This window comes from Falco punctatus, assembly GCF_963210335.1.
Source record: "Falco punctatus genome assembly, chromosome: Z".
Taxonomy (NCBI): Eukaryota; Metazoa; Chordata; class Aves; order Falconiformes; family Falconidae; genus Falco; species Falco punctatus.
In genome coordinates, this window is record NC_137586.1 from 69,117,509 (window position 1) to 69,143,809 (window position 26,301).

The following is a 26,301-nucleotide window of genomic DNA, read 5'->3' on the forward strand; positions in this document are numbered from 1 at the left end:
GGGCTCCTGGACGCGCCGGGCGGGGGGCGGGGCTCCTGGGCGCGCCGGGCGGGGCTTCTGGGCCCGGAGCTCCTGGGCCCGGAGGCCGCCATCTCCCCCGTTGCGCCGCGGGTTTGCGTCAAACACTCCTCAGCGGCTCCTGGAGGCATCAGAGCCTTCCTGGTGCGGGCTGGGGTCGAGAGGCACTGCTGCTGGCAGTGCTGTGCCCGGCAGTGCCGCCCGTGTTGGTGCAGATCGCTGTCGCCTGCTGCTCCCGCCAGGTCTGCTGGGACCCTGCCCGAGCCGCTGGCAGGCCTGCTGTGTGTGCGGCGAGGGGCTGGCAGATATCTACCCGTGTCAGATCCTCGTGGAGCCGGCGGTGTCCCGTGCTCCTCCTGCACCACCTTTGCTGCTGGTCCTGCAGCCACCGTCCCCTTCGTGAGTCATGCAGCACGTGCTGGCTCTGGGGCCGCGTGGGGCTGCGGTGCTCCGGCTCCTTCACTGGCTCTCACTTCCCTGTGTGGCTGTGAGGGGCTGTGCCACCGCCGGGGTGTAAGGTAACACTGGGAGTGGGATGGTTGTTTTGCAGCTGTGCTGGTGTGGACCAGTTGAGGAACTCCACATGGGGCTTCTGAGGTTCTTCCAGGGCAGCCTACACATAGACAGCCCAGTGCTGCCCTGATACCACCCTTTTTACCACACTTGGTCATCTCCCTCCAGCTGTAGCCGAGAGGGAGGAGAAGGCAGTTCAGGCTTCAGAGGAGAGAAGGACTTCATGCATCCACAGGTATAGCCTTCACGCTTTCCGCATTTGCCTAGTGGAGCTGATCCAGTGTAATGGCTGGCTGCTGTGCAAGGTGACTTTGGGTCAAACTGGTTTTGGCTACAGAAATGTGTAGTGTTTGTGTGCTGTAATCAGTTTCATGTGCACTGCAGTTTGGGAGCTTAGGCCAGCGGAAGGATGAGCCACTGGACATCCGTAAACTTTTGCTTCTTGCTGCTCCGGTACTACAGTTGGCTAAAGTTGGTGATAAAAACTCTGCAATGTTGGCTAAACTCAGAGGGGTTTCCCAAGACCAGCAGAATGGTCATACCATCAAGGCTGAGCTACCACTGCACGCAGAGAAAGTCAAAGCCATATAGACACCTTATCCTGGGGACAGGGTGTAAGAAGTGCGTTCTCAGGCCAGCCCAGTGGCCACCCAGCCCAGTCCAGCCCAGCAGGGCCTGGCAGCACCGACAGGAGGAGAGGCAGCTGCCGGAGAGGGTGTGAACCTGGCAGAGCTGTGTGCCCTGTCCCCCTGCACTCCTGGAGACCTGTGCTGCTGGCTTAGGGCAGTCTCTGACACCCCTGTTCCTTGCAGTACCTCTTTCTGAGGCTTTTTCAAAGGTCAGTTTAGACCCTTTGGCCTGGCTTGATCCTACTGGCCGCCAATCTCCTGCGGTACCACCATTTTTACCGTGTGAGATGTGTTTGCCTTACCCCATTTGCCCCAGCTGACTGCAAAGACCCGTTTCTCCCACTTGGGATCTGGTGACCAGCGTGTCCACATCCGCTGCCCCAGTGTTTTTGCAGGCCTGGGGTGCACCCCCGCTAGCAGATGGGCCCTTGCTGCTCCCCTCCAGCCCGTGAACTGCCCCTCTCTGGGCTTGCTTTCAGTGTGCCCCGTCAGTCTGATGAATCATTTCCTTGTCGCTGCAACGGCCCTTTTCCTTTTCCTTTCTTCCCGCGTCGCTGCAGCCACCGCCCCCCGCCCGGCACGGCTCCTGCCGCGGCCCCGTCCCGCCGCCCCCCGGGCAGCGCCGCGCCGCCGTGGGAGCTCGGTGCGGGGCCGCTGCAGCCCGTGCGGCCGCAGCAGGTAGCCGCTATCGGGGCTGTGGGACACCCGCACCACTCCCTCGCCCCAAGCCGTCCTCCGGCCGCCGGCCCGGACGGCCCCCGCTGCCCGCCCGCCCCGGGCTGGGCGGTGCCAGGGTCCGGTCGCGGCGCGCCGGGGCAGCGCTGCCCTGTGCCAGGCGCCGGCAGCGTTCGCCTGCGGGCTGGCGCTGTGCAGCTGGGCTGGGAGGCGGGGGAAGGGGGGTGGGGGGGAGCAGGGGGGCTCCTTCTGCTGCTCACACCAGCAGTCCGTAAAGGTTTCTGCGGGCTTCACCCTGATCTTCTCGTTTTACCGATGATTCAGCGCCAGAGGCTGCTTTCAGCTAAATAATACGTGTTTCACACAGTTCCCAGGCAGCAACTGAAGCGAAAGAAACCTGAGGCAGAAGTCTCTCTTGCGTTGCTGTTGGATTTGTTTTGGAGGCTGTGGTTACCTGCTTGGCAGCGCCTGCAGCGGTAGCACTGTGCCAGCAGATGCCGGCAGGCGGTGACTTCCCAGGGGCATCTCTCTGCTTCTCTTCAGGAGGTGAGATCTCTTCTTTGAAATGCAAAGCTGACGTGACTCCGTATAACTTTGTGCTTGAACCCAAAATGCTTATTTGATCCTGTTCACAGTGTGAACCCATGGACCATCATGCTAGCAAGAGGTAGAAGTGTGATGGAGTCTTCAGATGGTACAGGAGGACCTTATGTTACTACAGCCATAAAAGCCCAAGGGTTTTTTTAGGGAGACTTGAGACTGCATCTTCTTCCTCATGATGGTTCCTTGTGTCAAACAAAAATAGCCTGAAAGTGAAGCTTTTGGGTATTTCAGAAGCTTAGCTGAGGCAGCACCTTCGTGAAGGGTGCTTGTTCCAGGCACTTGTGAATGCGTTCAGCAGCAGGATCCATGGTGTCAGGGGGAGTGAACTAAAAGAAGTTCAGCAGCTTTCCAAAAAGAGTGAACATTCATCTACGGTTGTCTGAACAATAAATGTGGCGGGGCTCAGCCAGCACTAGGATAGCCAAGATTCTTTCAGTCACGAGGCTGAGTCATTCCTAAGAGCATGAGCTTGGGCAACATCTCTGTGTGCTCCACTGTATTAATGTCCATTAACTTGTTGTCACACAGCTGGCTGTTGTGTTCAGTAGTTTAGTGTCTGCAGTTGGATTCCCACTAACTTAACACTGCAACAATTTTATTTGCTTACGCACTTGCTTCAGATATGTTAGTGTCTGAACTGAAGCCTCTGGTAGTCTTTCCATTTATTGATTTTTAAACCATGTTTTTACTTACGAAAAAATGCAAAAAATTATTTGTAGATATTTTTTTGAGTGTTCTTAGCTTTCTTTATACAAGGGCCATGGGTGTCTGCAGCTCTGAGCAAAAACTTGCTTCTGCCATGCAGTTAAGCACTTTTAAAAATACCCAGAAATGTGCCAGAATTGCCATTCTTGCATATGATCAAAATTCATCTGAATGTGGACCTGAGCAGCTGTCTATGGCTTTGAAGTTTGCCCCTTCTTTGGGAGGGAAGTTGGTGTAGAGATCTCCACAGATCCCTTCCAGCCTTATTTTTCTCTTGGGAACCCAGCAGGTTACTTTGGCCACTGAGCAACCAGATCTCTTTTGCAAGGATCACAGAATCACCTTCTCTTGTGCATAATTCATCATATGAGGCCTACTGGATGGAGACCTAACATGGCATGCAGGTTTTTTAACAGCAGTCCTCAAGTAACACAAATGATTTATGAGGATGCTGCATAAGGTTGGGTTTTTCTTCAGGCACCATGGTTTAAAATATTAGCTGAACACTGAGCGGAAATGCCAGCATACACTTACCTGAGATCCCTTGACCCCAAGTATGTACCCCCAGCTGAGCTTCTTTCTTATCTTGCCATTTTTCTGCAACTTTTACTTAACATTGTTGTCTGTGGCTTCAGATGTCCTGGATATGATATTGATTTGGTATGCCCGTAGACTGTACTTATTTTTCACCCAAGAGGTTGTGGTACTGCTTCTTGGCTGCTAGTCCAGGCTAATTTTGGGGATAGAAAAGGGAAAAAACATACATAGAGGTCATCTGAGCCAAGGAAGGCAGGGAGCAGTGACCAAAGATACAAGTCAGAGACCTTAGCTGGGCGGTTTGAAAGCTTTGGAATGTTTTGTTCCATATGCCAGATGTGAACTTATTCCTTCTTTTTAATTTGCTGCAGGTTCTGTAATGATGGTATAGTCAGGATCTGCTGTTACTTATTTACCTAGAGAATTTCCTGTTTCAATCCGGTTCTGAGTGTGTTTCCTGAAAGAGATGAAAAAAGGACCAGAAAGCAGAGCTTGTCCCCTTGCTGCTCCAGGTAATTTAGTGGAGTCAAATCTGGACAATAACAGCAGCAATGGAGCCTCAGCAAAAGAGGAAGACGTGCTTTCCTCTTCCCAAGAACTGGAAAATGCGCAGCTGAAGCCCAGCAAAGAAACATCCAGAAAAAAACTTTGTGGCTATTTAAACAAACTGGGCATCAAGGGACCAATCAAAACCTGGAAGTCTCGCTGGTTCTTTTATGATGAAACCAAATGTCATTTGCTATACTACAGAACTGCACAGGACATCAACCCTTTGGGGTCCATTGATCTCTCCAGCGCCAGCTTTGACTGCAAGATGGAAAATGGGGAAGGGGTTTTTGAGATCAGAACACCAAGCAGAGTTTTTACTTTGAAGGTAAGGGGCAGCATCTTCTTTTGGGGGCTGTTATGAAACATTCCCAATCAGGACAGACACATCTCTGCTAAGATACTTTTTAGCTTGAGTTTTACTTTAGTCCTCCCGGTCTGGACTGTTACCATTTGGACCTAAATTACTTGCACTGTTCTGACAAAACTGAGACTCCATTACCTGTGAGATGGTTGTTGTTTTAACAGAATAGGAGTAAAAGCTGAACTGGGTGTTACATTAAAATCATTGAGGAGTCCTTCAGTCCATATGTAAATTGCTAAACAGAAATGAGCTTCTCTGTCTAAAAAGGTTGCTCCAGCAGGAACCTTTGCTAGATTTTTATCTCTGTGAAAATTGCTATTAAAAAGCCTTGTGCGTGACTCCTGGCTAAAATGATTGTGACATTTCTGCTTAGCCTTGGAACATAGTAAACGAAGAAATGTTTAAAATGAGGTCAGCGATCCACTAAGGTTCTGTTACTAAGGCCGTGCTGAAGATTTACTCAGTCCTCTCAAGTCAGTGTTAGGACCAGAGGATATAGCATAGGATTGACACAGCTGGCCTTTATTTCTGCTGACTTGTGCAGTGAAGTGGTGGTCCACCCTTCAGGACGTGTCTCATGCTGGTGAGATTACTCCCCTCCCCTTCCTGTTTTGTGTTATGTCAGGCAATCAGCAAACAGGCAATGATGTACTGGCTGCAGCAGCTCCAAATGAGGCGTTGGGAATTTTGCAGCACTCAGAACAGATTTCCTGTGGGCAGCTCCCAACTTGTGAATGAACCTCTGGCTGGCAGAACAAGTAGGTGTTGCGTATATCAGTCTTTCTTCTGCTTTCAGCCCCCCAGTGATGAATGGTAAGTGGGAAGACGTTTTGGCCAGGCTTTTAAATGCAGGTGCCAACTATCAATGGTTGGTCAATGTCTGGAGCTTCTGGTTTTATTATGGGTGAACATGAATGGGCTGTCTCCTAATGCACAGCAAGTGGTTGGAGATGCTCAGGTATCTTGTGATCATGAATTCTCTTGATTTTCCTCATGCATGTGAAGTGAGCACATTTGGTATATCCCCTTCCTCTTGCGAGGTCTGTGAAATTTAGAGCAAGCAACTTTTTTTTCAGTGGTGGTAGGATGAAGACGTGCATTCCTACCAGTGGATCAGGGGAGGGCACAAGCAGGGTGTCCACCTGTTTAGTTATGACTAGATGCACATTTTGTTTGAAGCAAATAACCCACTAGTAAGTGTCTGATCTAAAAGGTTCTGGGTGCCTTGGCATTTTGCTACAGCAGGCAGTACAGGTAGCAAACTGTGTTTGTGGAGTGTAATCTACACATTAAAGCTGTGAAACATGTTTGGAATGGGGAAAAGAACAACACCAGCTCCCTTCCCTATTCTTTTAGGCAGTTTAATTTTTGATTGTTTACAGTTAGTTACTGTCATATACAAATGGTTGAAGTCACTTGATTGCCCTGGAATAGATGACTCTATTTGCACATGGAACCTTCCGTAATTTGACCTAAAACTAAGGAAACATGCTGTGCTGTCCTTGTTACAACTGGCCACTTGAACATGGAACGTATACCTGTAATAAAATGTTGTGACTCTCAAGTTACATGAAGGAGCTGAAGTCTAATGGAATTCTGTCTTGCTCACTTGTTTCTGTGTCCTGGTTTGTTTTTACACAGATGCTGACAATGATGACTTTCTGCCTCTGGTGAAAACGCCAACAGAAGCAGTGGGTTTAAAGGCAGCGTCTTTGCCTGCACCCCAAACATCTACTGCTTTGCAGAACATCTCCCTTAAGCACCCTTGGACAGAGATACAGTAAGTGCGTGAGGAGAGCTGCAGTGCGGTTGCCATACTGGCCTGCCACTTTGTGCCTTCCTTGCCTGTCAGGTATTTTGTGAAATGGGACTCTTGCCTAGGAGGAGGAACTATGAAGCAGCTTTTTGAAGGATATTCCAGGTGAAAGTAAACTTCCTGCCAGAGGGTCTTTTACATCCACCTGTTCCAATGCATTTCACATCACTTAGCTCTCTTGGCAAAGATCCTAGTGGCCGACCTAGGGCTTGGTTAAAATTTCTTCAGTGTAGGTAGTGATTTGCATCCCTACCCAATGCATCTGCATGTTGCTCTTGGAAAGGCACATGGGCAGGTTGAGCTGTACTCTGTAGGCTAGTGACAGAAGGTCAGTAGCACTTCCCAGTGGTTTCAAAGGACCTTGAATGTAGTGCACTCTTGAAAACAGGAACTCCAAGCAAAAGGCCTATAGCCTGTAATATGGCCCAACACCACACAGTTTGTTACTCCTTGCTGAGTTCCTAGTATGTGAATATTTCCACTGTGCCTGATATCTGCAGTTGCAATATGTAGCTCGATCAGGGCTACAAGTTACAAGCCTCAGGCAGTTACAGTTGCACAAAGACAACCCCATCAATATCTCCTTAAGTGTGTCCTAGTCACTTATTAACATATAACCAAAAATGTGTAAGTTGCAACAGAGTGTGGTAGGTAGCTTGACACTTGCCAGATGTTTCCAGTGGGGAGGTTGGCTATAGTTTTTTACTACTACTCTTGTCACTACAATCTTACACTGATAGGAAGAAAGATCCCCCATGGGACCAAAGAGGATCAGAGTCAGCGGTACTATTTTGCAGGCTATGCATTCTCTCCGCCTCACTTTATTAAAAATAATATGATAATATCTCCTCCCCACTCCCCAGCCTTGCTTTTGCTAGCTTGAATAACAATTGCTTCTTTTCAGCTTCAAACTGTATTGCTCCCCTTGTTCTGTGAACATTTGTTCAGGCTCTGTCACTGTCAGGCTGGGTCTTAGTGAGAGTATCCTGTCTGACTTCAGCCAGGTTCTGCTTGGCTCCTCTGCTGCTGTCTCAGAGGAAAACCAGAGTGCAGCATGGGGTAGAGAAAAGCAGAAAAGTTACACTGGGTGAGTGCCAACTGCAGACTACAGGGTATGAAGATCTGCTGATCTTATATGCCAATGTGTTCTCTGAGGTCAGAAGTGTCTGATCTTCTGCTGTGAAGCCTTAAAGAAGCAAGGCAAAAGGAGAACAATATCTAAATGCCAACTTCATTTACAGTTAGGAAGGTGTGGACACTGAGTCTTTTGTAGACCTCAAAACAAGGGGCTTGTTTTCTTTTAGGTGATGGAAAACACAGGAAGAGAAAGGAAAAGACATGTATAGAGTGGCAACTGCCTCACTTTCTTGTGTAGGTTTTACAGAAAATACTTGTGCATTTGTGGTTCTGCGTGATGCTGTATAGTCATCTCTTAGTGCTTCTGATAATATTCAACAGCAGCAGTTGTGACAAACTGGTTCTAGGTCTGACTTCAGTTTTGTTCCTGAATCTTTTACTGCATCGAAGTCTGTTGAGTTTGTAATGGCAAGATTATTAAATGGGGTTTGGAGCACAGGACCTGTGGCTGCTTCAGATGCGATCACTGTGGCAGTTTGGGCTGTGCTGGAGTAGCTGAGCTTTTCTTGGCACCTAAGGATTTCTGCTCTGCGCTAAGGAAAGGGAGAGAAGGAGGAAGGGAAGGAGAGAAGGAGAGAGGGAAGGAAAGAAGGAAAGGAGGGATGTGTTGGTCTGCTGTTACCTTTAATCCCTCTGTCCAGCCTGCTTTGTATGTAACAGGGCTCAGGCATGCAGGGAAAGATCACCAGCTGATCTACATTGCTATGCTGGTACTGATTTTGTGGCACCTTCCTGATTTACACCAATTACAGCCTGGTTTCCCTCAGATCCACCAGTGCTGTGAACAGTTAATTTTTTGAGTGCATGAAGGAGATACGTTTTGGGAAGAGGGGTGGGATATGAGGAGAACTGAAGCAGGGAATAGTTTGAATATGCACTGACTGCAGTGATCATGACTTGGGTTCACTAGGCTGTCTTTATCTCTTCTTGTTTCAGAAACACTGTCTACAATATCTGTGGCTCCAAGCAGCTCTGGGGGAACAATGGGCATGTCTTCAACTTCAGTGAATTCCAGGAGCATCCTGAGAACCTGGTTGAAGAACAAGAAGCAGAGATGGAGGCAGGGTGTACAGGTGCCTGTTTCTTGGCTGTGTGAGCTGGTCTGAGTATGAGGGCTTCTAGCAAGGAGTCAGACTTATCAGGAAAGGCAGGAAGAGGGTGACCAGTTGTTATGGGACGTGAAAACTGTCACATTGTCTCAGTTCCCTTCCTGTGTTGTTGGCATAAGACTGACTCTTTTGGCTCTGCTTCAGGCTGCATTTGTCTGTCTCCTACCTCTGGAACCTTCTGCAGAGCCAAAAATACCATCCATGGTGCCAGTCCATACAGGTATTTCTTTGAGGTAGATGTTAAATTGCTGCACGGTCACAGGCTAAACTCAGCAGCTCCACTCCATGACTGGGAAGTTACCTGTTCATGGTGGTAACTTGCATTTGCTGTGTGCAGGATAGATGGGCAGTGGTGGGTTAACAGGTACCATCATGGCTTTATTCTGGGGTACCTATGGCTGATCCCTACAGTCTGCTTCAGCCTTGTGGATCCCAGCAGGCTGATTTTCCTTGTCCTGTGTGTCAGCCTTCTCTACTGAAATGTTCTGAGTCCTGCCATAGTAAGACTCAGGAGTCCATAGTAGCAACCCAGTTCTGTGTAAATTAATCCTATTTCTCTTCAGTTAAGGAGGGGACCCCGGAGGATGGGAGGATGGAGCCCAGGCTGAACTGGGTTAGGAAAGCCAGGTGGATGAACAGTGGCTTCCCAGGCTTGCACGAAGAACTGTCTAGGGAGAGGAACCCAACGGATAAAGTGAGTGTCCTACAACAACAAATCCTGACACTTACAGAGGAAGTCAAGTCACAGAAGGTGAGTGTGGCAGAGAGTCTGCTGTTGCTAAGGACAGGGCCCTGAGACTGGTCACAGTGACTGCCTTATATTTTGGTGTTAGTCTGAGAAGTACTCGGCAGACACTCACTGGGGACCAGCTGGAGCTGCTGGTGTTGCCCGTTTGTATGTGCCTGATTGTGCCCCGCACAAGGGAGAATGAGTTGTCCTTCAGTTATCAGAAGTGCAGCTAGCAAATGGGCTGGAAAAGAGGTAAAACAAATCCAAGTGTGCTCTGCAGGTGTCTTGCTTGTGCATCTGTATTAGTCAAAGTACGAAGTGGAGTCCTGAATAAGTACTGTGACACCAGCAGGAACTGCCAGGTTGAGTTATACTGTTAACAGCAGGTCATTCTTTTCAAACAGTGATCCCCCATTAAGAGGTGATTTGACTGTAGAAGTCAATGCATGGGTCACAGCAAGGGCTGTCTCTCCTGGATGGTACTGTTCTTCTTGAAAAGCATAGAACAATGCCAGGCTCTCCACTAATGATGCTGATAGCTCTTCCAGCAGAAGAGGCAGGAGAGCCAGGTCCCAGTGTGGGCAGTCATTTGCATCCTTGATTGGCTTCCTTAAATGGCTGAGATGGCAGAGCCTGAATCAGCATCATGTTGCTGGGGTAAGCTTCATGTGGGATGGAGAGAGGGAGGACTCTACTATCTTCTGGTACTAGAGACAGATGCATTATTTCCCTCCCTCCCATTTTACCACAGGGCTAGACCAGATCTCCATTTTCTCTGGTCTGTGGTGGGCCTCCCAAGAATGATGACTGTAGAAAAGCCAGAATTCAGACTGTGTGAGCAGCAGGTTGTCTGTTAGCAATCCACCTTGAGTCATGTCACCTGTGGCCTGCTGCAGAGATCTTCCGCGCTCAGCCCTGAAAGCAGAACTTCTCTATTTGGGGAGGCACTGTGATTTCAAGGTTGCTGCATTTGGTTTTGCTTCTAAAGGAGTCAGTTTTAAGATCCTGAGGACTTTTCACTGTTCACCCATTACTGGTTGGATCTGTGCTGTCTGGGCAGCACTGTGATGTGATGGCTTTGCATTCCCTTTTCAGGAGCTGGTTAAACTTCTCCATAAAGCTCTGGAGGCAGCCCAGCAGGAGAAGCGAGTATCTAACATGTATCTCACTGCAGCAGAAGATAAGGACAGGCTGGAGCTGGTGCGACACAAAGTGAGACAAATTGCAGATCTCACCAGTCGACTGGAAGCTCTTGAGCAAGAAAAGAAGGAGCTGGAGCAGATACTGGCTCTGAGAGACAGCCACATCCAGGAACTCAAGGAGCATGTGCAGCTTCTAATGGAGAAGAACCATGCCAAACAGGAAGTCATCATGGCCTTGACAGAGCAGATGGCCAGAGAGCTCTCTGACTCATTGCAAGAAGCCAACACTATCACTGCAGAGACACTGTATAAGCAGCAGGAGGAGATTGAGCACCTCAAGGTTTGTGGGACTGCACAAGTCATTTGGAGGCTTCCATTTCTGTGCCCTCTGCTTTGGTGGGAGGGTGTTCTCTGTGGGAAGCACAGAATATACTTCTGCTAGTTGCTCCATCTGTCTCCAAACTTAGAGGCAGGCTGGAAGGGCCTCTCCTGATAGCAGTAAGGCACTTAAAAGCATCTGGGTCAGTTTCAGCTTCATCTCAGAGCTTGTTTGACTTGGTGTCACCATTCAGTGCCTGCCTCTTTCTTTGCTCTTCTTTTGTTTCACAGGTGCAGTCTCATTTGCTGCCTTCATTACCTTTGCTCCTCTGTGTTTCCCTCTTGCAAACAGTTTCCCAATACACCCTGGTTCTTTCAAATCCAGCCTGTTGTGTGCCACTATATGCACAGTTATAATGACCAGTTAGTGTGGGATGGAGAACTGTCAAAAGAGCCACTTACTGCATTGTGGGAGAGTGTTTGTTTTTGCTGCTGCCCATGGGGCTGAGATTTGTGTCAGTTTTTTTAAAAATAGAACAAAACATGTATTTTCTTCATTTTGTTTAGGTGCTTTATGTCACCTTAGCTTTATGTCACCTTGATGACTGTTTTCAAAGCATGTACAGGCAGTGCACTTAGCTTTTTCAAGTGTCTTGTCCACATATGACACTCCTATTTAATGTTGTGCCTTGATTTCCTTGGTAGGAAATATTTGTCCTGGGCAGTCTTGTCTTCTCCCCAGAGCATAAAATTATTGAAATATTTTCTTGCCTTGAGTTCCTGAACTGGGAGAGGACTCCAAGCCCCTCAAAAATTCTCCTTGTGTGTCTGTTTTGCTTTGTGGCAGGATGATATTGATGCATACAAAACCCAGAACCAATTTCTCAACTCAGAGATTCACCAAGTTACTCGACTCTGGACAAGCGTTGCTGAGAATGAAAAAGCCCTTCTGATGAAGGTAAGGCAAAATTACTTTTTTTCCTTGGTGAGAACTGTTACTAATTTCTTTCCAAAGTCAGCACTGGGATGGATCTTGGTCCAAAATGCACCAGGAAAAAGCCTTCTTCACAGTGTGTTTTTTTAGTTTTTAAGATCTTTTCTTCTGCTTTGTTTTGGTCCCAAATTAGATACGATCATTTTCATTCTTCAATAAAAGCAAAATACTTGCAAACCTCAGTCTTAAGAGTGCTGAAACTTAACCCAGATTTCTGCACTTCAGCTATGCTTTTGGATACAGATGAAAAAACAACACTGTGTAGGGAATCAGAACATTTTCTTGAGAGCTGGCAGACTAAGCCCTGGCTTCACCTAGTCTTGATTTCTCTACCAGGCTTGGCAGTGCCAGGTGGCAGCACCCTCAGTCCTGCAGCTAGATCAGGGTTCTTATGTTTTCTTAAGCTCTGTTTTTATTTCTAGCCTTGTAAGTGTGCATAACCTGGTTACTTTCAGACTTGTGTAATCCTGCCTTCTTGTCCTGAACTGCTTCCCCAGGCTGGTGGTGTGTGCTGGCATTTGTTTTGTGGGTTTTCCCTGGATTTTACTTCCCTGGGTTTTAAGGTGTGGTCTGCCTAAAGTAAGTGATGGTGTAGTATGTCTCCCACTCAATAAGCAACTTCTGTTGCATGCTAGCTACTGCAGCTTGTGCTTGTTCATAGACCATAGTGACTCATTCATGGCTACAATTCTACTGACTATAGAAGAATTCTGGATGTGTTTTCTGGGGCTTTGCTGTTCTGGAGTCTTCACCTTATGTGTAGACCAGGTCAGTAGAGAGCAGTGGCAACACAGGAGGAACCATCAGTGAGCCAGCCCGTTCCTTCTTGTTTCCCCATCAGTGTGCCTGCCTGCAAGCACGAAACTGCCAGATGGAGAGCAAATACCTGACAGTCTTGCGGAAGCTGCAGGAGGCTGTGCCTGGGCTGCCTAGCTCCCATGCTGAGTTGGTGAGGAACCTCATCCAGGAAGCACTCCAGTGGGATGTGAAGGAAGAAGCAGAAGAAGGTTTTAATCTGAATCCTGTAAGGTGAGAGGCAAGAGCATGGGAATATTCACACCCTTGTAGGAGTCTGGCCATGGAGGGGAACGTGCAGGCAAGAAAGATCTAGGGACATTTCTATAGCAGGGACTGAGAGCCATAACTTAGGAGTGGAGGCTGGTTTAGTTTGGTGGTGTGGAGACCACGAGTATCTGTTAGCAGCGTATCACTGTAGGAAGGGGAAGTTGAAGATAGTACAGGTAAAGTTTTCTTGACAGTGGCAGACAGTATGACAAGTGACCTATAGCCATGATATGCCTGGGAAGTAAACACTGGACATGAGTATAAGTTCCTTCTGTAGGAGAGGACGTCACCTGGGAGGCAGGGGATCTCCATCCTTTGGGGTTTTCTAGTCCCAGCCATACAAAGCCACTGTTGCCCTGTTCTGGTGCTGGGGAAAATCCTGCCAGTGAAGGGCAGCTGGACTGGAGACCTCCAGAGAGCCTTGCCATGAGTGCTGCTGGTGTTGTTGCATTTGTGTTTATGCTTTCCTGGCCAGTCAGTGCCCCAGTTCTGTAGCAGTTCTATTTCATCGGTTGGTCAGATTCACAGGTTCTCTGGGTGGCTTTGGAGATGAGACCCCACGGCCACGCTTGGTTTTTCTGTCAAGAATATAATGTTAACTTACAAGTATCCCAGCCTGTGGACTGATGGTGCACAAACCCTCAATGAGCTGTACTATCAGTGCTCCTCATGTCTTCCAGTCAGTAGGAGATTTGTGTTGTGTACAGGGGAGACATCAGAAGGGACTGTGGATCTCTGTTCTTTGGTCTGATGCCCCAAAGGCTTTGCAGTCCCTTCCTACAGAACTATCTCACACTAGGACATGTTAGGGAGAAGGTACACAAGTTGCGCTAGCTACTCCCTTGGGGGCAGGGGAGCAGGTGAGGTAAGAGTGGTCTGATGAGGTTGGGCTGTAGCTCAGAGCAAAGTTACACTCGAGTAATGTGTGTGTATGCCATTGCTGCAGACTCTTCTCTGTCTTCAAGGCTCTGAGACAGTGGGCATGGCAGGCTTTCCCATGCAGCTACCAGACAGGTGAAGGAGGACTACCTGTGGTCTGGCGTGGGTGACAGGGACCTGGCAGCAGGCTGTAGTTGGTATGGCCCCAGGCAGTGAATGACGCTTGACACTGGTACCAGCGCTTTCCTTTGAACTAACTTCTGCCTTGTGTCATTCCAGTGAGTATGATGAGTACGGGTTTATGACTGTACCAGACTATGAAGTTGAGGACTGGAAGCTTCTGGCCAAAATCCAGGCCCTGGAGATAAAGTCCAACAATCTGCGGAGCCAGGAAGTAGTGGAGAAGCCCCTCCGTGACAAGTGGAACAGTGTTGGAGAGCTGAGCCCCTCTGCAGAGCTGAAGAGCCTGATCCGAAGTGGCATTCCAGTGGAGCATCGGCAACGGGTCTGGAGATGGATTGTCAGCCGGCACTGCAGTCATCTGCCTGACCACTACCAGCGGCTGTTACGGCAGAGCAAGAGCACCGAGCACCCTGCCTGCCGCCAGATTGAGCTTGACCTGCCCCGCACACTGACCAACAACAAATATTTTTCCTCTCCCACTTCCCAGCTCATCCCCAAGCTCCGGAGGGTTTTGCTGGCATTCTCCTGGCACAATCCTGCCATTGGATACTGCCAGGGACTGAACAGGTGAGGAACCAGGTATACTGCTTCTTCATGGGATAGCGCTGAGAAGGTGTAGACACATACTCTAGGCTTTGTCTCAAGCAGCCCCAGACTCCTGCCCCTCTAGAGTTCTGTCCTGGCTCTAGGTATTTTTTTGTGGAATTCTGCATGTGGTGTCTTTTTTTCACCCCATGTTGTTGCTGGGATCAAGCAAGCTTGCTTAGCATCTCCATAGTTACAGAATAGTAAGGAGCAGCTACAGGAGGCAGAGTGAGGCACTCCCAGAATAACAGCATGAGGCTGGGGCTGAATTTCTAAGTCTTAATGTGCTCAGCAGAAGAACACCCTCATGATTCTACTTTTTGCTGAGAAGAGTTGGAGGACATGTTGGGAAGTGTTAGAGTTGAGAGAATTGCAGCAAATGACATGAGAAGAGGCTGAGGAAACTGGGGTCCTTCTGTCTGGAGAAGGTTCAGGGAATCTAAAAGCTGCTTTTCCTTCCCAAAGAAGACTTTTAAGAAAGATAAAACCAGACTTCTTAGAACTGTGCCGTCAAGTAAAAGAGGCCGTGGGCACTAGCTGCAAGAAGGGAATTTCCAGTTGGACCTTTTCACATGAGGAAAGCTTATGTAAGCTATGCCTGTTTTTCTTTGGATGGTCTTCAGAAAGACATTTGCCACTCTAGAGAGCCCTTAATATTAGGTATCATCTTTCCAGTCTGGCTGAAAGGGGGTAAGTCAGAGCTGAAGGGGGTAAGGGCTGTAGAAGAATGCATGGGAAGGTGAGTTATGTCACATAATATAGACTATCTCTGAGCGAGCTCCTGTATTGAAATAGCCAAAATCAGCACACTGCTAACTTTAGCAGATCTATAGAACATCCCATTAGCGAGGAGCCTGTCTTTGTCACACCCGTGTGTTTGATGCTTCCTGTTTGCTGATGGAGGCACATGGGAAAGAAAATCACAGCCCCATGGTTCCTTCAGGAACATGCAGAACAGATGACTTGCCTCTCTGACCAACTGTTCTGCCACATTTGATCTGTTGGACACTCATGGAGTTACGGACATTTCAAGAGAAGTCTTGGATTCTACAGTTCTTGTGCTGGCCTATGTTTCATTGCCTCAACATGTCTTGTCCATCACAGATTGGCAGCTGTTGCCCTACTGGTCCTGGAAGATGAGGAATTTGCTTTCTGGTGCCTGGTCCATATTGTGGAGAACATAATGCCAGCAGACTACTACAGTGACACACTGATAACATCACAGGTGAGCTGAGTACCCTCACATCTCTTTGGACCCTGATACAGTGATTTACAGTAAAAGTTTAAAAGAAAGCAAGCAGCTTGCAGTGTGTTTGCTTTCTCACAGGACAGTGATACCACCACTTTGCAATCCTTTCCATTGCAGAAGTGTTGTAGACTTGAGGGTATGAAACTGTACACACAGGAGCAGCAAAACTGATCCCCAGCGCTAGGAAACAGGGGAGCACTCCAGAGTAATCACTGCGGTCAGGTTAGTCAGAAGGAAAAGTGCCCATTAACTGCACAGTTACTTATTTTAAGGAGGGCCTAGTAGAGGTGAAGCAGCAAACTCCAACACCTGTAGAACCAAATATGAAGAAGGCACCATTCTACAGCCCTTCAAATGTTTCTTTGGAAACTGCACCCTATCTTTTCAGTGCCACATGCAGATGGAAGAAAATATAGAGATGTTTACATGCAGTGTGCTTGCCTCAGTTTGTGATCAAATACAGTGTGTGTTGTGGCTTTGCAGTTCTCTGCAGATCAGAAAAACTTCTGACCATTTGATGTAAAATGTTGCTCTGTGAGTAATATACCCTCCTGGTTCAAAGTTACTACATTTCAAGGTTTTCAAGAAGTGTTGTCTTATATTAGAAATACTTCATCCTCCCAGGCAAACACAGAGCCAAAATAAATCCAATTTAGTTCAATGGAATAGTAATCGTGTGCCCATATGACCCAGTCTGTGAGCAGTGCCCAATCTGGTGAGCCTGGCCGTGAGTTTTTGTCATTCTTTAACCCCAGCCAGCAACTTAAGTACCATGAAGCCGCTTGCTCACTCCCCTCCCCCCTGGTGGGATGGGGAGGGGAATCGGTGGGGAAAAGAGGGTGAAACTCATGGGTTGACATAAGAAGAGTTTAATAATTGAAATGAAATAATCAGGATAAGAATAGTAATGAAAAAGAGAGAGCAAGAGAGAGAGAGAGGAATAAAACCCAAGGGAAAAAAACTCCAAGTGATGCACAGTACAATTGCTCACCATGTGCTGACCAATGCCCAGCCAGTCCCCCAGCAGTGATGGGCAGCTCCCAGCCAGCTCCCCACAGTTCATATACTGAGCATGATGTTCTATGGTATGGAATATCCCTCTGGCTAGCTGGGGTCAGCTGTGCTGGCCCTGCTCCCTCCCAGCTTCTTGTGCACCCACTCACTGGCAGGGCATGGGAAACTGAAAAGTCCTTGATTTGGAGTAAGCACTACTTAGCAACAACTAAAACGTCGGCGTGTTAGCAACATTATTCTCATCCTAAATCTGGAACAGCACTGTACCAGCTACCAAGAAGAAAATTAACTCTATCCCAGCCAAATCTAGGACACCCTCGTGTCTTTATTGTGTGTCCTTCCAGGGAGAAGGGTGTTGTATCTGTGGGCCCACAATACATGAGGCTACAGGCATCAGTAGCTGAGAGGGGCTACACTGAATTGGTTGACTTGTGTGCTGGTGGAGAGGCCAACCCACAGACTGGGGAAGCAGCCAAATCACTGTGCAAATTGCAAAATGCCTATCCAGAGCAGGTAGTGTTAGCTGTGAGATTTTATAGGCAGTGCTCAATACTTGAAAAATAGTGATTGACAGGGTAAACATGGGAGACTGAAGACACAGAGGCTCCCCTACATTCCGTGAGAAAAGACTGTTAGCTGAGGGAGCCTTTTTTAGGAAGACTTTCTGACCTTGTGGTTGATCTCTGGAAGTCTAGGAAAGACCCACATAAAAAGGAAGGCCTAGGGTGATGCTTTGGTTGGTTTGATAAAGTGAAAGCTCTGAGTTGGCTGCAAAACTTAAGGTTTAGCTCAGGGGTCCTCAAACTGTTTAACCAGGGGGCCGGCGCGGATGCAGTGGCAGGCAGTCATCTGCGGCTGCTTGGTTTCCCCCCCCCCAAACCCTGGCGGGGGGGGCAGGGGGTCTGTAAATACCGGGGGCCAAATTGAGGACCTTGGGGGGCTGTATCTGGCCTGCGGGCAGTAGTTTGAGGACCCCTGTTTTAGCTCTTGCAGATTTTAAAGACCAAGCATATCACCTCATCTGATTTATACCACTGGGCCACAGCTAAGTAAGCTGACACAGTTTGGGCACTAGTATGATAGTATCATAGAATCGTTGAGGTTGGAAAAGACTTTTGAGGTTATCAAGTCCAGCTGTTAACTCAGCACTGCCAAGTCCATCACTAAACCACACCCCTAACCCGGCCGTCACCCAGCACCCCCAGGCCCTTTCCCACCAGGCACTTTCCAGCCGCTCTGCCCCAGCCTGTACTGCTGCGTGGGGCTGGTATGTCCATGATATAGCTTAGGGGAAGATCTAACCATGATCTTGCTCCTTAGCACTTCCCCTCCTAAAGCCTTGGCTTTCCTGAGATGATGCCTTAATAAACCTGGTCAAGGATGTCACCAACTGCATTTCTGTGTCTCATGCAACTAGGAGCAGAGCACAGACAGTACTCTGACCACAAAGAGAAGCTGTGTGAGAAGATCAGGTCCTGCTTGCAAGTCAGAGGGATTCTAGGTGTTTATTTTGCTGGGCCACTGCAGTCATTCAGACCTGGGCAGCTTTTAATCCCTGCCATTCGACTGGATGCTCGTGACACCACAGAAAATCCTAGTAAGATTGATGCAGGAAGAGGTAGCAGCATTTTCCCTCTTGACTTTGAGGCTGGAAAGGAATATGATCCTCTGAGATGTATCTTGGCCCTGTTTCAGCTCCACACCTTGCACTGGGTACAGTGTCCACATACAGAGCTCAGTAATTTTGAAGAGCTGGGAAGAGTCAGCCACTGTCCTGTTGCACCATTTCTTCTCCTCCAACAACAGGACTACTCTTGACCAGGACTTCATTGTTTTCATTTTTGCCGACTTTAGGTAGATCAGAGAGTCTTCAAAGACTTCCTGTCGGAGAAGCTGCCTCGCCTCATGGCTCATTTTGAGCAGTATCGTATTGATGTCTCACTCATCACCTTCAACTGGTTTCTGGTGGTCTTTGTGGACAGCCTGGTCAGCGACATCCTCCTGCGAGTGTGGGATGCCTTCCTGTATGAGGGAACTAAGGTGCGACTCAGTCTAGGTCTTCCTCTCATCTGTGCCACCTCTGTGATGTGACGGCAGGGCCATGAACGTAGACACGTATTGAAGAGATGAAGGGTTGAGCCTCTTGTCCCATCCTGCCTGTTTGTTGGCCGGACTGATGCCTCCCAGCCTCTGGGTTGTCTGCGTACTTGCTGCCGGTAGGCAGATCTTGTCCCTGATGCTGTGCGCAGTATCCCTGGCACTTTTTAGCAGGTAGTCCTGCTATGGAACAGCTGTCTGACAGGCTGTGGTGTTTTCTGCTCTGTGACCTGGATGCAGCTGAGAGTATGACCGATACAGGGCGCAGAAGATAGGCAGAGAGTTAGTATCTGAAAATGTGAGACTTGCCTTGATCCTGTGCATAGGAAGAACTGGAAAACCTTTGTGAAATCCCTGTGGGGTCCTTTTGGAGGATCTGGTATGCTCTGGGGTTGTAAATCAGCTTGCAGATGGTTATTCTCTTGGGACTAGCTCTGTGCTTCTTTAGGCCTGCCCTAACACAGCCTGTTGAGAGGAGGACAAGCCCAGTGTCCAGCCTGTACTGCAGTGCTGTGTGCCCCACCCCATGTTTTACACCAGAAGAGCCTGGTCCCTCAACTGCCTATACCTTTCAACCCTCCAGGTGATTTTCCGCTATGCTCTTGCTATTTTTAAATACAATGAGGAAGAAATCCTAAGAATTCATGACAGCGTGGAGATCTACCAGTACCTACGCTTTTTCACAAGAATGATCATGGATGGCAGGTAAGACTGTGGGTTGTAGGCAGCCTTCCATTCTGGGCTTGTACTTGCTTGCCTGTTAGGTCAGCCTGAAAAGAGTTGTGACCAGTCTGTTAAAAGAGATGCACGCATGTTGGCAGGTCTGTGGGACACAGATTGGTTTGTTATGTTTTTACTTTCCCTTCGTGGTGTTACTTAAACTCTTTTTGGCTCGGGCAAAGGCATTCTGCAGCAGAGCAGGTCACAAAGTCTGGGCCAGCCTCCTCTTTGCAGCAGCTGAAACTTTGTGTTGCCACTTCCTGGGTTTCTCTCAGCTCTAGTTGGAGTATTTGGCAGCACAGCACTACTGACAACTTCTAATGGCAACATGTATCTGAGAGGAAGATCTCTGTCATCAGAAGAGGTAACTTTTAATACCCCGGGGGTATTGCTCCCCCAGGGGCCAAAAGAATCGGCATGTGATCCACCAGCACGTGATCCACCCTTTCCTGACTGGTGGCTGCACGCTGGTACCTTAAAAGGTGGTGTAGTGTAAGGCTGTTTGAAGTGTGTGGGTTGGTGTTTATGTGAGAAGGAATTACCTATGATTCCTCTGCTGCTTGGTGACTTCAGAGCTCAGAGAGCTGAAATCTGAGGCCCTACTGTTTGCCTGCACTGGGATGCACTTGCTGTATCTGTTGCCATCTGTTACCAGCCAGTAAATTGGTTCACCAGACCTGTCTTTGCCATTGTAGGAAGCTGATGAACATTGCCTTCAATGACTTAAACCCTTTCCCCATGAAACTGCTGAGGAACCGGCGGTCAGTGCACAGAGAAGAGCTGGAAACAGAACTGTGTGAGCTGGAACAGGTCAAGGCAGCCTATGTAAAAGAGAGAGCAGAGCAGAGGCCTCAGGACCTGCAGGAGGTTGCCAGTGAAGAGGAAGAAGAGATTTAATGAAAACAGAGTTCCTCATCACTTTCTTCTGCCTTGCAGGTCTTCAACAGCAACTGTCTTTAAGAGATGGAGCAGAGGGGGAGAGGTGGTCACAGCAGGAGTTCATCTGCCCCACACAGCAAAGATGTATGTACAAGACCATTTGGGGACCAAGCCAGACTTTGTAATGGATTGAAGGGTGTCAAGGGAGTTTTATCCTCTTCTGTGTTTCTCCCTGTTAAGGCCTCCCCGTGCTGTGCAGTTCAGGATAACAGCTGAAGGTCCATAGGAAATCTCAATTTTGGTACCATGACAGAAGTTGACATGGTGCCAAAGACCCAGCTAGGCAGAGCTTTTCTACCTTTTCTGATGGGGGCTTGAAAGACACCTTTATCTATAAGTAAAATTACTGTAAATAATGAACTGAGAGCACTCCCTCATTCCTAAAGATTCTGAATTGGTCAGAAAGAAAACCTGCTCTTTGAAGGCATGGTGCCACCAGTGGCTAGGCTGCTAGAAGAATATGTGTGTAACACTGTAGTCACTGAGTCATGACAGTGTCTCCAGATGAGTGTTGGGCCTGAGGAAGTCCTGGGAGCTGGATGACATCTTCCCATGAGACTCAGGCTGGGACAAGTGAAATGGGTTGTGGGAGAGCAGAGTTGCTTCTCCAGTTTAGTTTGGTTCCCGTGGAAGTCCATGGGAGCACAAGATATGTCTCCCTACCTGTCTGGGAAATACTGGGAGCTGCCTCTCCTCTGTTTAGCTTTGACCAGAGCCATCTATTGAGTTGGCCTGGCCCTGGCAACACAGTGCCTTCCAGGGGTGAGTTTGCTCCATAGAGGAGCTCTCGTCTTGGTGTGCAACCGACTGCAGCCTGTGTGCAGGCAGGGCCTAATGTTATGGAGACCTTGATGACTGGGGACATCTGGGTCTTCTGATTGCCTCACACTTGGCCAGGATGAGTGTGTGGCCATCTCTCTCTGCCTCACAGTTATGCTCCTCCTGTGCTGGGTTTCTATGTTGATGTCCCTGTTTCTGTCTCCTGTTCACATTGGGAGGGAGGAGGACTTTTCTTTAGGAGTGTCTAATACTGAAGGTGTTTGACCCATGGAGTGTGGCACTCTGGGGGTGAACCTGCAAACCACTTGGTCTGGGTTACAAAAGATGTCTTGATATTCTTTAGAAAAAATACTAATTTCCCCTGAACCAAGGAGCTAGCCTCCATGGGTCTAGCAGACAGAGATGCCCTGCCTACCTTTGGGAATGGGGCCTGACAGCCTTCTCCCCTGCCTCCTGCCAGGCTCTCCCATCCCCTGGGCTGTATGCCCTGCCTGTGCAGCTCAGTCCTCCACAGGCACAGGATGAGGCCAGTGCTTTAGATAAATACAACTGCTTTTCCCTAACATGGTGCCAGATCCTGCTGTCTGGCGTTGCTGCTGAGCAGTGCTTTATTCCAGCTGTACCCACAGCGCTGGCACTGACAGCATGCAGCAGACCCTGCTGTAAGTGGGACTCTGCTCTGTGTGTTGAGACTGACCTTGAACCAAACCCATTTGTCCAGTGGATGATGCCACCTTTAAACATCTTGTGGTACAAAGTCATTAGTGCTTGCATAGGAAGGGAAAAGAAGCATTCATAGCCCGTACTGTTCTCAGCCAGGTGGGCTGTAGCCAAGGTCAAAGACTCTAGTGGAAACAGCAGCAACCTCTGTTCACCTGAGACATGTGGTCTGCCTCAACTCTGCCTTAGGTGCAACTGGACAGATCACCCAGTTTCAGAGGACTGTAAAAGTCTGATTTTGGAGAGAGCTGTGGAGGCCAACCACACAGTATGGAAGTAGTCAAAGTGGGCATGAGGTTTTGGAAAAGAGTGGATAGATAGGCAAGAGTGAGGTAGATCCACTGGTTGTCACTGACAGCTGAACACATTCCAAGTGTGGGATGACAAGAAGATGTTACTGGAGTCTTACCTCAAAAAAATGCATTGGCTTTAAAATAATGCCACCTAGCTGGAGAAGCTCAAAAGACAGAAGGTTTTTCCTTGCAGATGATACCACTAACCTAATTTACTCATACTGTTATGTGCATGGGTGCACACAATACAGATTTTTACTTACTGTTATGGACTTTTGGAAGGCATTATCTTTTAAATCATGACCATAGAAATTAGGAGTATACTTACAATTGTATTTTTCCTAGAGCCTTTTGAAACAGCTTAGAAGTCTTTTCTTCCATCCTGCCCTTACATTTTTTAAAAAAGTAATTTTAAATGTGCATTATGGGACCAAACCATAGCCTGATATATGTCTACAGTATATAAATAAACATTGGTTTATGTTGTATATAATGAACCATTAAAAAAAAAATTTCTGAGGAAGAGGACCAAGGTGTTATCCTTAGTGGGAAATTCTGAAAATAATTTTTAATTGAAATCTGAAGGGGGGGACATCTCAGGATTGTTAGAAATTTCTGTCCTGTTTTGTCTTTAGCAGCTCTTTGTTTTGCTCCACATGTGTATTCACTGAGGGCCATTTCCTCTGGTCATGCTGCCAACCAGTCATCTGCGATCATTCTGTACTAAAATGTGGTGGATGCAGGAATATCTGCACCTTGCAGCCAAGCTAGCATGTCCTCATGGGCCCTACTCCCCTTCCTCTCTACAAAATTCGGGGCTACTGAAAAGTGCTGAGCTGTGTCACAAGATGCCAGCTGGGCCCAGAGGTTAGCATAGCCTTATGCCAGTCCCTCAGGCCTCTGCAAGACCTGCAGCGAGTATCGTCAGTGCTGGGGGTGTTTTGGACAGAAGTTACCCTTGTGTGAATTGCATAGAGATAATTTGTGGTGCCATGGCCAACAGCTGTGGTTGGAAAACAGTTTGACCTGGTTGTACAGCCCAGTAGGTCCCTCTGTCTGTGCTGGCACCTGTGGATAAAACGGGTATCTTTCCACCCCAGAGTCAGCCTTTGCTGAATTTTGCTGTATGCATAACATTACTTGTTAAATTTAGCCTTCTGTCTCTGCATTAATATAACCTTGGGATACCAGCTCAACCCTAAAAAGGACGGTCTCTATTCCCTGCCCCCCAAGAATGTGTAATTAACCTGTAATTACCTTTCTGCAGGACTTTGGAGCCACCAAACATTTATATGGTTTTGAGAGAACAAGTTGGTGGGGGGTGGCCAAGCACACAGAAAGCCACTGCTGGCTTAGTAAGTCCCTGAGCTCCAAAGAGGCAGAGGCTAGGAGGAGTCCCTTCTTCCCCCCTTTTTGGCTCTGAGTGGTATTGGGCTGGAAGGATCTTTGGTCTGAGCCACCATTACCTCTGCATGCTGTGGCTAAGCCCTTGCAAGCAAGAGCTTACTACCGCACAGCATTGACACTTGATCCACCCCTGTACCCTGGCACATGGCCCCGGAAAAGGTGTTCCTGGGGAGGTTGTTTCTGTGTTGGGTTAATGTTTATCCCAAGCTTGAGCTTCTCATGCAGGGTGAAGGAGAGAGCTAAGGGACAAGGCATTGCCCATGAGCGGGAAGCAACAACACCCTGCAGCAGGAGTTACCCTGCAGTTCTGAGTTTCTGTTCCAGCTCGAAGGCTGGGCAACCTCCTGCCACCATTGCAGACACCAGACCTGGGGCTGGCTCTCTTCCCATTTAAGGGCTCAATTTGGTGGCCTGAACCAAAACGTGGACTTCTCCAGCCATTTCTCAGTCCTAAGAGCTCCTCTACAGAACATTCACTCTGTTTGGCCTAGGGACATGCCAGGTGCATGAAGACAAACCACTTTCCCACAGCAGAGCCATGGCACTGAAGCTGTTGTAATTTAATGCCCTCAGGAGCAATTTAACCCCTTCCTCAAGTTCAGTGAGAGGCTGTGGGCCACACCGAGATGCTACATCGTGACCATATGTGTCCCCACTGTGCTTGCTGCTCTGCTCCAGGAGCTCTCCAGGGATGAAAAGAGCTCACCAGGTCAGTCAGTGGAAGGAGGAGGTACCGCTAACTGTGGCGAGCACATTTAGGGTGAGGGGTCCCCTGTCCCGCTGCAGCCTGATGCTTGCCATAGGTGCATGGTCCACTACCATTGAGACAAAGTCCCCATTTCTTCCTGTTGCTAACTGACGGCTTCCTGCCAAGTGCGAAATCTGGTTTTCAGATTCCAGCTGGTGGATCCGTATTTGCTCTGGTTTTAAGCTTACTTTTCATGATACAGAATCTCTTTGGCACATTCTGGTGTCAAGTTAGTAGGAAGCTTTGAGACTTCAGGCAACATTCAAGGTAGTAAAATTAAATTTCAAAGAAGTCCCTTGGGAAAAAATCAGGAGTCAGCCCAACATCACAGCCCCCTGCTAAAAATAATGCCTTTATTTTTTTTCTTTTATAAAGTGATTCTGTTAGTACAGAAGTATTGGTTATGGAGGCATTTTGCGGGGAGGAAATGTTCCAAAAGGAAATTAAAACCAACTGATATTTTTTGCTTCATATTCCAATAATTTAACATTTTTCAATGTGATAAAGGCTCTTGCACATGGAGGGGGAATGCTGATGCCACAGACTCTGAAAAGACTTCCAGTTTTGACAGTGCCACCACAATGGTGTTTTAATCAGCTCCTGAGGCTGGTGGATGTTGCGTGGGCTCAGCCTCCACCCTACCTCTCCCTGCCAGCTGCCTCCATACACGTGGCGCAGTCAGTGATACTGGACTTTGCAGGGCTGGAACTAATAACACCAGGAGAGGTAGGAACTATGGAAGTTCTTGTTAAATATGATGCTAATTGGGTATAACTAATTAGCAGCTTCCTCCATGTGGCTCCATCCAAACCTACCATGGGCATGTCGGGCCCCTTATCCTCAGCAGGCTGGGACGAAGCAGAAAGCTGTTTTCATTCTGTCTCATCTCATCCGCTGCTGCCACTGCTCCCTGCAAGGCAGGATCCTGCTCCCTGGGAGCTGCCCCAGCTAGGTGGGAGGTGCTTTGCCCATAGCTGCAGATGTCATGAGTGCGTCCACGCTGATGTAGCTCATACAACAGCAGAGCAGTCACAACAGGTGCCGGCTCTGCTCTTCCCAGCAGCTTGCTGCAGGCTGCAGTGCTGCACGCAGTTTCTGGCTAGCAGTGGGCCAGTGGTGGTGTTTGTGCTGCTGTCAGGCTCTCCTATGTAATAAACTCTGCTCGTCAGCAGTGGTACCTTTCCCCATTTAATTAATTTGCACAGGCTGGGGAGAGATGTCCAGAGGTGACACTAACCTGCCTCTGGCCAGATTTCTGGCACTTCAGGATGTGGGATGACAGAGAGTTACAGGGCACGTTGCTCCAACTTCTGCTATTGGATCCCAACAGAAAGCACCAGCAGTGTTTTCTTTGAGGCTGCTGGGGGCCTTTTGTACAGCAGGACAAGTGTTGTGTGGGGATGCTCTTTGCCACAAGCAACCTCCGTGGGCATAGGCTGTCAGCAGCCGTTGGTCATCCAGGTCTGTGGTGTTGGATGACCTGTTGAGAAGTCCCAGGAAAGGAGACAGAGAGTAGATTTCAGCCTAGTCACCGACGATGCCCCAGTATAGGCACCAGTCCCAGTCACCCAGTCTTAGATTGCAAAGGGGAATGGGCAGCAAACCCATCCACTTTGTCAGCACCTAAAACAGCTCCGAGGAACGGCACTTGTGCAGGGCTGGCATAGCTGGGTGCCTGCAGTGGACAGGGCTGCATGCAGCCTAAATGTTTCCCACCAATAACCTCAGACAAAGACATCTTTGTCCCCCTTGTCAGTCCTGCACACAACCTTCTACAGCTCAATCA

General features: G+C 48.4%; 1 protein-coding gene across 4 annotated transcripts; it reads left to right on the plus strand.

Annotated features, from left to right (window-relative positions):
- The first annotated feature begins 8 nt into the window (after positions 1-8).
- TBC1D2 (TBC1 domain family member 2) lies at positions 9-21,652 on the plus strand. Of its 4 annotated transcripts, XM_080372972.1 has the most exons (16): positions 9-417; positions 569-766; positions 2,203-2,381; positions 4,052-4,554; positions 5,216-5,348; positions 6,232-6,370; positions 8,480-8,616; positions 9,216-9,403; positions 10,478-10,864; positions 11,690-11,800; positions 12,678-12,865; positions 14,060-14,530; positions 15,653-15,773; positions 18,666-18,851; positions 19,492-19,613; positions 20,324-21,652. In XM_080372972.1, exons 4-16 carry the CDS (start codon positions 4,147-4,149, stop codon positions 20,523-20,525), a joined length of 2,793 nt encoding a protein of 930 aa, XP_080229098.1. In that variant the 5' UTR covers positions 9-417; positions 569-766; positions 2,203-2,381; positions 4,052-4,146; the 3' UTR covers positions 20,526-21,652. The 4 variants fall into 4 exon arrangements, with proteins under 4 accessions (XP_080229098.1, XP_080229097.1, XP_080229100.1 ...); XM_080372971.1 differs by lacking the exon at positions 569-766 and having other exon boundaries at positions 9-536; XM_080372974.1 differs by having other exon boundaries at positions 10-766; positions 4,431-4,554.
- The last annotated feature ends 4,649 nt before the right edge of the window (positions 21,653-26,301 follow it).